Source organism: Myotis lucifugus, unplaced genomic scaffold, assembly GCF_000147115.1.
Source record: "Myotis lucifugus unplaced genomic scaffold, Myoluc2.0 scaffold_19, whole genome shotgun sequence".
In the NCBI taxonomy this organism is placed as follows: domain Eukaryota; kingdom Metazoa; phylum Chordata; class Mammalia; order Chiroptera; family Vespertilionidae; genus Myotis; species Myotis lucifugus.
This window is the reverse complement of record NW_005871067.1, coordinates 8,653,572-8,664,580: the sequence shown is the minus strand read 5'-3', so window position 1 is coordinate 8,664,580 and position 11,009 is coordinate 8,653,572. Positions and strand designations below refer to the sequence as shown.

The window sequence follows — 11,009 nt, the reverse complement described above, 5'->3', positions numbered from 1 at the left end:
GGTGGAATGGGCATGGGAACAGAAGTGGCTGTTGAGGAAGGCAGCTTTTGGTTGCTCGAGAGTGAGTGTTAGGTGGAAAAGGCTGTATTAGAATTCAGGTTCTCGGGATTTGGGCTCTGAAGGGCCTGGGGAGAAGGTGGTTGTTGTTAGGAGGGTCTGTATTTTGGGAGTGCATAAGGGGGTGGAGGTCGGTGGTTTGCTGGGTCAAAAGTAGATTCAGAATCAGAAGTGTTAGGGGTATGATGTTTTGTGTGAAGGAGAAGAATCTGATGGGTAGAGAAGGACTGACAGAGAGAGGGTCGGGACCGGAGGATGCAAAAGGCCTGGACATAGGGAATCTCTGACCATTTTTCATTGCGGTGACAGAAATATACTTGCTCAGTGTGTTAAAATTGAAAGTGCCATTTTCAGGCCATTGAGGCTAGTTTATATTGTGGCCACACAGTGTTACAAAATAAAATGAAGTGCTTGGGCGTGATCTTCCCCATGAGTGTGCAGAGGGAGTATAGTGTGGCCCATGAGAGAGGACGGGTGAGTCACAGACCACAAATCCAAAGGTGACTGTTTAGGGCAGGCATCCCCACTGCTAAACAAACTACCACGAGAAATGAGAGGCGACCCCCTGGACTGGGCATCTCCAATCCAGAAGGACCCAAAGCCAAATGGCTAAGGAGTCTTCTGGCCTAGCACTAGGACTTTCAAGACCAGAGACTTTTGAGAAGTCAGTGAGAGAGAGTAGGCAGAAGACTCAAGATGAGGGAATTTATGGAATGTCACTCACCTAGACAAGATTGGCCAGTGTGGAATGGATAATCAGCAATGGAGAAAGAGAGGTTCTTGATCCAGCATTCTCCTTTGCAGGCTTGTGGGGGGGGGGGGCGGGTGTCCATAACGGAGGAAGGCCTAATCGAGGCCAGCCATCATGTCACCTCAGTAGGATTCGGTGATAAAGCCCAGGTCGAGCTGCCGCTGCCTACTGCTTTCCGAGTAGCAAATTCATGGTGTCTGAAGCCAGGGCGATGGCTCCCCATCCCCGTGGAACCCCCTTGGGTTTCAGCGCCAAATGTTAGGGTCACCGAAGGAGGAACACATGAGGCCAAAGTGGTAAGGAATTATAAATTCATTAGGTCATCTGGATACCAGGTGGGCTGAGCCCCAAAATGGCACTAGAACCCAAAGACAGGGCGTCAGAGGTTTTTAAAGGACTCTAGGCAGGCTTTTTCTGGGTGGAGAATTCTCTGTGGAGGTTTGTATTCTGGGAAACTCCAGAGAGGAGAGATAATGGTCTTAGCAATTGGAATGTGGTCTAAGCAAGTGGAATGCCCATTGTGAAGTGGCCTAAAGGTCAGTTCCCAGAGGAGGGGGGATCGATTCAATTATTTGATCAGACCTAACAGCAGCCAAAATGAGAAAACAAAGAAACATTTTACAGCAGCCAAAATGAGAAAACAAAGAAACATTTTTCAAATGAAAAAAGGACAAAACTCAAAAAAAAAAAAAGAAAGAAAGAAAGAAAGAAAATAGAGACAAGCAATCTGCCAAATGCAGAGTTCAAAACACTGGTTATATGGGTGTTCAATGATCTCACTGAGAACTTCAACAGGAGTCAGGAAACATATAAATGGAGAGAGAAAACATCTTTAAACAGAGGTTAAGAATGCAATATCTGAAATGAAGAATACATTAGAAGGAATCAACAGTAGATTAGAAGCAGAAGTTCAAAGAAGCAATTTTGAAGACAACAATTTTGAAAACAATTGGAACAGCAAAACAAAAATTAGGATAATTTAAGGAGCCTCTGGGACAACATCAAGTGTACCAATATTCACATCATAGTGATAGCAGGAGAAGAGAGAGAGAAAGGAATTGAAAACTTATTTAAATAAATAATGACAGAAAACTTCCCTAACTTGGCAAAGAAAATAGACATACAAGCCCAGGAAGCACTGAGAGTCCTAGAGTCCTAAACAAGATGAACTCAAAGAGGCCTACATAAAGTCGCATTGTAATTAAAATGCCAAAGGTTAAAGACAAAGAGAGAATCTTAAAGCAGAAAGAGAAAAGCTGTCAGTTACTTACAAGCAGATCCCAGAAGACCATCACCTGATTTTGGTCATAGAGAACATTTTATGAACTTAACCCCAAAGGCAAGGGAAGTAAAGCAAAAATAAATGAATGGGACTATATCAAACTAAAAAGCTTCTACACGGCAAAAGAAACCGACAACAAAACAAAGAGGTAGCTAACCAAATGGGAAAAGGTATTTGCAAACAATAGCTCCAACAAATGTTTAATATCCAAAATATAAAAAGAGGGATTCCCGGATTCCCGTGCTGGGCTAGACGGGTCTCCTGGAGAGGGTGGGACCGGCTGTGAGGCACCCACGTGGTGCCTTGACTTCCAGGGCCGCGGGTTTCACAACCTCGCTCCGTATCTCTACTTTCCAGCCGCTGGTGAGAGTCGCGCTCGCGCCCGGTACACAACCCCACTCACCCATGGCAAGCCGAGGGGAGGAAATGCGTTTATCCGCCATTTCCTAGTTAGAGTGGGCGGGAGAGCGTTGAGGTATACCCGTTCCTCTTGATTCCGGCACCGCGGTTGGGCTCTGAGGACAGCTCACCGTGCCCCCCAAATATGACGTGTTGAGTCAAGACGAACTATGCACAAAGCTGTTCAAGGACCGAGGTATCGTGGACTCCCTCAAGGTATCGGCTTTAGGCATATCTGTTCTGTAATTTTTACAAGTGGAAACGGTAACAGGGAGTCCACATTTAAACCCACCGGGTCTTGGTTTTAAAGATATGATATGCAGGTGGTATTGGGGAGGGACGCTTTTATGTTTTGTATAACTCGTTATTCTGGAAGGCATTCTCAAACGGTTTAGAGTTTGCCCGGTCTTCATATTCAAATAGATTTATTGACTGACATTCAGATAGGAGCGAGTAGCTTTATAAAATGAAAACATTTTAGTAACAAGGCAAGTTTTGTGAAACTGGTTTGTAGGTTCTTGAATTAATACGTGGTTTTGTAATAGTCATGTTTGGATGAAGGATATTGAGACAATATAGTAAACATTGTGTGCTGCTTACAGTAGAATAGTCTGGAGATTGACAGCTTTTTTCTTTAAAATATAATGAAAGGTCTGAAGGTTTCACTTGGGCAGCACATACTTTTTAGTATAAATTAACAGCAAGGAGTAGGGTTACCTCAAATGTGTTTTCATTACTATGTACAGTTAGAAGTATATTTTACACTTATCAGAGGAAATGAAAGAAAACTGAGTTTTTCCTTCTCCCCCATTGTTTTCGTAACTTAAAAAACAAAACAGAACACTTTATACCTATCTGAAAAACCCATAAAAACATAGAGGAAGAAAGTCCAAATATATATATATATATATATATATATATAAAAAGAACTCAATAAAACTCAGCACCAAACAACCCAATCAAAAAATGGGCAGAGGACCTGAACAGACATCTCTCCCAAGAAGACATACAAACAGCCAACACATGTGTGAAAAGATATTCAACCTCACTAGCAATTGGGGAAATGCAAATCAAAATTACAATGAGATACCACCTCACACCTGTTAGAATGGCTATTATCAATAAGACAAGTAATAACAAGTGTTGGAGAGGTTGTGGAGAAAAGGGAACCCTCATTCACTGCTGGTGGGAATGTAGACTGGTACAACCATTATAAAAAACAGTATGGCAATTCCTCAAAAAATTAAGAATATAGTATCATATGACCCAGAAATCCCTCTCCTGCATATATACCCCCCAAAAAACCCTCTAAACATGTATTAACAAAGATATATGCACCCCTATGTTCACTGTAGCATTATTCACAGTGGGCAAGACATGCAAACAACCAATGTGTCCTGTGACAGAGGACAGGATAAAGAAAATGTGGTACATATACACAAGGAATACTACTCAGCCATAAGAAAAGATGAAATACTGCCATTAGTGACAACATGGATGGACCTTGCAAATGTTATGCTAAGTAAAATAAGTCAGGTAGAAAAAGCTAAGAACCATATGATTTCATTCATACGTGGGATATAAAACTGAAACTCATGGACGCAAACAGTAGTGTGGTGGTAGCCAGAAGGAAAGTGGTGGGAGCACGGGGGTTAAAGGGACCTAATATAAGGTGATGGAAGATGAGCTGACTTTGGATGGTGGGCACACAGTGCAATAAACAGTTCTTGCAACATAGAAACCCACACCTGAAACCTGTATGATCATATTAACCAATGTCACCCCCATAAATTTAATTTTTTAAAAGAGGGATAAATAAGTGAGATAGATAGATATATATATATACATACACACACACACACACACAATTGAATAGTACTTGGCCAAAAAAAAAAAGAATTAAATCTTACTATTTGTGACAACATGGATGTGTATTATACTAAGTGAAATAAGTCAGACAGAGAAAGATAAATATCTTCTGGTTTCACTTATATGTGGAGTCTAAAACATAGAATAAACAAACAAAGCAGAAACCTCATAAATACAGAGAACATTTTGAGGTTTCCAGATGGGAGTGGGGTTGGGAGAATTGATGAAAAGGTAAAGGAATTAAAAAGTACACATAGTAGTTACAGAATAGTCACAGAGATGTAAAGTACAGCATAAGCAGTGATGCGAACCTATGACACGCGTGTCAGAGGTGACACGCAAACTCATCTTTTTGGTTGATTTTTCTTTGTTAAATGGCATTTAAATATATAAAATAAATATCAAAAATATAAGTCTTTGTTTTACTATGGTTGCAAATATCAAAAAATTTCTATATGTGACACAGCACCAGAGTTAAGTTAGGGTTTTTCAAAATGCTGACACACTGAGCTCAAAAGGTTCGCCATCACTGGTGTACAGGCAATTATCCTATATAATAAAAGGGTAATATGCAAATTGACCCTAACAGCAGAACGACTGGGAATGACTGGTCACTATGACACACACTGACCACCAGAGGGCAGATGCTCAATGCAGGAGCTGCCCCCTGGTGGTCAGTGCGCTTCCACAGGGGGAGCTCTGCTCAGCCACAAGCCAGGCTGCCAGCTGCCAGCACAGCGTTGGTGGCAGGAGCCTCTCCCGCCTCCTCAGCAGCACTAAGGATGTCCAACTGCAGCTTAGGCCTGCTCCCCACTGGCAAGTGGACATCCCCTGAGGGCTCCCAGGCTTCCAGAGGGATGTCTGACTGCCAGCTTAGGCCCGATCTCCCGGGCAGTGGGCCTAAGCCAGCAGGTGGACATCCCCTGAGAGGTCCCAGACTGCGAGAGGGCACAGGCCGGGCTGGGGGACCCTCCCAAGTGCACAAATTTTTGTGCACCGGGCCTCTAGTATTGTAATAACTATGTATGGTGTCAGGTGGGTACTAGACTTATCAGGCTGATCACTTGGTAAGTTATATAAATGTCTAGTCCCTATATTGTATACCTTAATAAAATATTGAATGTCAACTGTAATTGAAAAATTTTAAAAATTATTCTAAAAAACTTTAAGTCACTGTGAATAACAGAATATTTGAAAACATAAAGGATTATACATGTTTATAGCCTGAATAACAGTCTTACCTCTTCAGTATCTGGGTGAAACCCATGTTCATAATCAATACCTGGATCAGGGAGTTAAGGCAACAGGTCTGTCCAATGTTGTGTAAACCAACTGGGCCTGTAAGGAAAAGAGAAAAAATACTGAGGACAAGGACTAGCTAAGGGATTTAACAGAAGTCATACTTTTTTCTAGAATCTACTTAAGGACATGAAATCCTACAAGGTATTCTCAGAGGCACAAAGAAATCACTAGGGAGCTTGCAAAATAATTGGGGAGAAGAGATAAAGCATGAACTCTGAAAAGTAAAATAGTAATAAAAGTTTAGTCATCCTTTAGGAAAGAGAGATGTCACAAGAGTTGTATTACTTATTGTCAAATGTGTAGTACAAGCCATTGTTGTATGAGCAAAGGAAAAGTGATAAAGATTACAGAAAGTGTACCTGGGAGAATTATGAGTTCCTGCCAGAGTTGAGTCATAATGGGCATCTACAGGGCTCAGGGATAAGAGTAATTTTGGATTCCAGTGGAAAGGCCCTACCCAGTTCCCACCTCATGGTTGGAGAAATCAGAAGAAAGCTTTGGGAGAAATCCACTCATCTAAATTCACCTCCAGGGGCTGGAAGCCAAAAGGAACTTATGAGACAACCAAAAGATGGCATTTCTCTAACCCGCTTGCAACCAAACATAGCCTTTCTAAACACAGCCTTGGGTTCCACAGACCCCATAAAGGTGAATAATTTAAGAGGGTGGTCTGGTTGGTTAGAGCTTTATCCTGTTTACCTAAAGGTTGTGGGTTCAATTCCCAGTGAAGGCACATACCATGTTGTGGGCTTCATCCCCAGTCAGGGTGCATAGAAGAGACAACTGATCTCTCTCTCTCTCTCTCTCTCTCTCTCTCTCAATCAGTGAAAGCAAATCTTTGGGGGTGGGTTTTAAAAAAAAAAGAGGGAGCAAGTACCACTAATATCAGGATCCCTGTGGAAAGGGCTTTGGTGTACATGAGATAGGGCAATAAGAATGTAAAAATCCAGGGTAGCAGGTAATCACAGATATACACTCCTGAATCAGCAGAAGCACTTGCCTCTAGACATACTTGCACACAGGTACAACAGTAAAGACAGGAAGTAACTGCTACTATGTGATCTAAAGAAGTTTCCACAGATTATCTCATTTATTCTCTCAACAACTGTATGCTCTCAGTACTATGGTTATTCCCACTTAAAAATGCAGAAATGGTGGCACAAGGGATCGGGAGTCATTAACCACAAAGTTCTACTGCTTCAAAGTATAGTGAGTAAACAAAATGTTTCTAAATAGTCAAAAATTGAAAAATGGGAGGGAGGTAATGACCCTGAGGGCAGTTCCAGGCATCCGAGTATTTTGGTAGCTGCTCCCTCTTCTTCATGTTGCTGTTCTCTTGCTTCTTCTCAACAGGGTCTGCTGAGAAATGTTGAGACTCAGCCAGGACTGATTGGCAAATTTCTTTAGGAACCCAAACACCTTGCCCATTAGTGATCACTCCAAAAGCTCCAGGCCCTTGGCTGGCAGTTCTTCAGCACTGCATGACCTCACTTCTGGGAAGCGCTCTCATGAGTCAGCCTTGGTGGGACTTCTGCGAAAATACACGACAGACAGTTAAGGGTAAGCAAAGGGAAAAGCACATTCATGTGATCAGTTCTGTTTCCAAGGAGTCAAGTCTTGGAGGGAGATGTATGGAAAGACTGGCTCACAAAGCTCTAGGGCTAGAAATGAGAACCAGGCTACACACCTACTCTCCTTGTCCCACATGTGAGGAATGCCCCATTTTCTTCCACCAACCACTCCCCACCAAGGTTCGCCCTTCTGGCAAATGGCACAATATTCACCATGCATTGAGATCAGAAGACTGATGTCCCCTTGCCCCTTCTTCCCAGGCCCAAAAAAACTGAGGTCTGTCCATTCTACTGCCTAAAAGCTTCTCACAATCACTCCCCTTTCTCTCCATACCCTTGACTTCCTGGTATAAACAAATAATAAGGAGAGCGGCTTTAAAATGAAGTCGGAGCTGCCATGCCAGAAGAACTGCTGTGCAGGTCTTATGCCTCAAACCTTTGGAATGTTCAAACAGTGCAAAATAACCTTTGGACTGGGACTAAAGCAACAGTGTATCTCAAAGAATTGTTTGCAAAGATAACAAGAAAGCAGTATTATGACTAAGGGCCTGATGGCTACCAGACCAAAATTTAAAACATTGTTTAGCATTAGTGACAGAAGATTAGCCTATCTGCACCAATAAAACTGCCTTTCCTTCCCTTTCTCATGCATATCCCTTGCCTCTGTGTCCTAATCAGAATATTAATTGGGTTGCCCCCTGAATCAGAGCTTCCTGAACAGCTGTTATTTGATCACAAACAAAAAGAAAAAATGCGTATTGCCTCTCACTTTGGCCTTTTGTTTTTAGGGTAAGACTGGAAAGCCTGTCCTGGTTCCCCTCAGACACTTTGCACACAAAGCTATTAAAATATTTGATTCATCATATTCTAACTAGAGGCCCGGTGCACAAAATTCATGCAATGGGTGTAGGGGAGGGTGTCCCTCAGCCCAGCCTGCACCCTCTCCATCCTGGAACCCCTCGGGGGATGTCTGACTGCCAGTTTAGGCTCAATCCCCTCACGCAATCCAGGATTGCTGGCTCCCAACTGCTCGCCTGCCTGCCTGTCTGATTGCCTCTAACCGCTTCTGCCTGCCAGCCTGATCACCCTTAACCACTCCCCTGCCAGCCTGATCGACGCCTAACTGCTCCCCTGCCAGCCCGATTGCCCCCAACTGTCCTCCCCTGCAGGCCTGGTCGCCCCTAACTGCCCTCCCCTGCTGGCCCGATTGCCCCCAACTGCCCTCCCCTGCTGGCCTGATCACCTACAACTGCCCTCCCCTGCAGGCCCAGTCGCTCCCAACTGCCCTCCCCTGCAGGCCTGATCGCCCCCAAATGCCCTCCCCTGCTGGCCCGATTGCCCCCAACTGCCTCCCCTGCTGGCCTGATCACCTACAACTGCCCTCCCCTGCTGGCCATCTTGTGGCGGCCATCTTTTGACCACATGGGGGCAGCCATCTTGTGCGAGAGCGTGACAGTCAATTTGCACATTACCTCTTTATTATATAGGATGTGGGGAAGAGCTGTCTCTTCTGTGAGTGAGTGCACCCTTCAGACTCCTGCAGGACAGACACCATTCCCCAGGTGGAGGGGAGTGTTAGTGGTACAGAGTTCCCACCTGAGTCTCTCAGCTAGAAAAGCTGGCTCGATCCCTATTCAGTGACCAAACAAGGAGCAGATATAAAGTCTTTAACACCTTGCTTCAAGGTAAAATAGCTCCAAAGGGTTAGTCATCCAGCTCCAGAGCTCCCCTTAAGATCTTCTGAGGCCTCTGTTGCAATTGTCTGGCAAGTCACCTCTTCCTTCCTCCCATCCCTGCTTTGCTCACCCCTCTTAGTCATTAATTCAAAGGGCACTAAATCTCCTGAATGCACATCTCAGACAGAGTCTTAGCGTCTAAACTGGCACTGTGTATTTTCAACTGCTTCCAATACACTCTGCGTAGTGCATAGTGGGCATTCAATAAAGAAAGGAAAGGGAGAAAGGAAAGGGCTTAGTTTGGCAGCTGAATAGGCGGACATGTCCTGCGCTTCTCACTGAGCAGATAGAAGGAACAACTAAATCAAATACATCCACCTGCAATTGGCTAATTAAATACAACTGGTGAGACAATCCTTGGCCAGTAAGGACAGAGGATGCCTGGAGAATGGTAGGATTGGGGATCTGGGTTGGAGAGAGAGATGCGTGACCACTGGGACAAGAGGGTTCAGAAGGAACCAGCACTGCACCAAGCCCACATCCCTTGGGGACATGTGTAACACCCAACTGTGGAAGGGAGGTGCACAGGGCTGTTGGTGGCTGGGGAATCTAGATCTAAGTCCACAACGGCGGGAAGCTGTGCCCAGAAAGACAGCCTGAAGAACTGCCTAAGCCATGCGGATCAGGGGGAGGGAGGGAAAAACTCACAGTATCACAGTTGTTTTGAGTCTGTATTTTCCTTGCTTTTATTCACTAAACCCAGTTCATAGGATCTTTCAATTACAAACACTCACCAAGGCTGTAATGCAGATGGAGGTGCAGTTTTGTGGATGCTGGGGGGAGGATGTGGAGAAGAGCAGGACAAGGAAAGGTGACCAGGAATCTGGCACTGACACATTCCATACCCTCCAAACCTAAGCAGCCATTTTTCTCCTTAAGAATCAGCCCCTCCTAGCAGCTGCAGGGAAACTAGTGCAGCCGCGTCCAGCCTCAAGCTTTGCAGAAAAAACAAAAACTCTGAATAGCCCCAGGGAGACCTTGGGGACTAGATTGGGGGACCGGTTGGCCCGGGAAACCAATACCGCAACATCCCCACCTAAAGCCCGTGTCAGAAATAGATGCTTGAGTAATTAAGATTGATAGCAGGCAGACAAACAAAGCCAGCAGATTAGTCCTGCCTGCTTACAACCAAGGCTGTGGAGATAGACACAAACAGAAAAGAGCTGTGGATCGCTTGGAACTTCAACATGGTGCTAACTACCTAACAGGAAACTGAGAAGTGGTAGGCAGAATAGTAGAGTGGGGTCTTAAACCAGCCCCCATGGGACATTAAAACTCAGCTGAAGCTAATGACACTTTACTTTTTTATTTTTTACCTCTTATTTTTTTAAAAAATTATATTTTTGTATTATTTTTTTTCATTCTATTTTTATTTCTTATCATTATTTTATTTTATCTTATTTTTTCATTTTTTCCAACCTTTTCTTTCTTACTTCTCCCTTTTTCATCCTGTTTCTCTTTTTCTGTCCCCACTTTAGTTTTTCTATCTCCTTTCTTTTTACCACTTGTTAAAAATTGACCTTTATCTTTTTATTGATGTATTATTATTGCAGTCTCTGTTGGCTTACTCATATATCTAATTTTCTCTCCCTGCTCCAAGTCCATGCACCCTTCCCTTTTCTCTTTCTTCACTAGCCAACTTTTTTATGCTTTTGTTTTTCCTCTCCTCCCTTACTTTCTTCTCCTAATTGCTTAATTAGTTTCACTCACTATCTTCTCTCTCCTCTATTCTCCTTTTCTGAAAATAGGTGAATATATAGATAGAAATTTTTTTTTAAATTCTGTTTTATCTTATTTTTTAACTTACTGATTTTTTGTTTTTTACTTTTTCTTCTTAACCACTTATTCTCTTTCTACATCCTCTATACTGAACCATAATCCTTCCCTTATTCATTCAATTTCATAACCTTACTTTCTGTATATAAGCTCTGCCTCTGCAGATTCTGTCCCTAAACCCCTTTTCTGGGTATTTGTTGTTTGCATTTTTTGGCATATTTGTTTGTTTTGTGGTGTTTTCTCCCCATATATATTTCTCCCCTTCC

The 11,009-nt window shown here is 43.3% G+C and overlaps 1 protein-coding gene across 1 annotated transcript in view; it reads right to left on the bottom strand.

The window, feature by feature from the left end:
• Positions 1 to 7,187, bottom strand: part of USP18 (ubiquitin specific peptidase 18) — a 52,389-nt gene extending 45,202 nt beyond the window's left edge. The window contains 3 exon segments of the mRNA XM_006085551.3: positions 5,600 to 5,696; positions 6,930 to 7,058; positions 7,061 to 7,187. Coding sequence (XP_006085613.2) covers positions 5,600 to 5,696; positions 6,930 to 7,058; positions 7,061 to 7,088 — 254 coding nt within the window. The 5' untranslated portion in view covers positions 7,089 to 7,187.
• Positions 7,188 to 11,009: the final 3,822 nt, after the last annotated feature.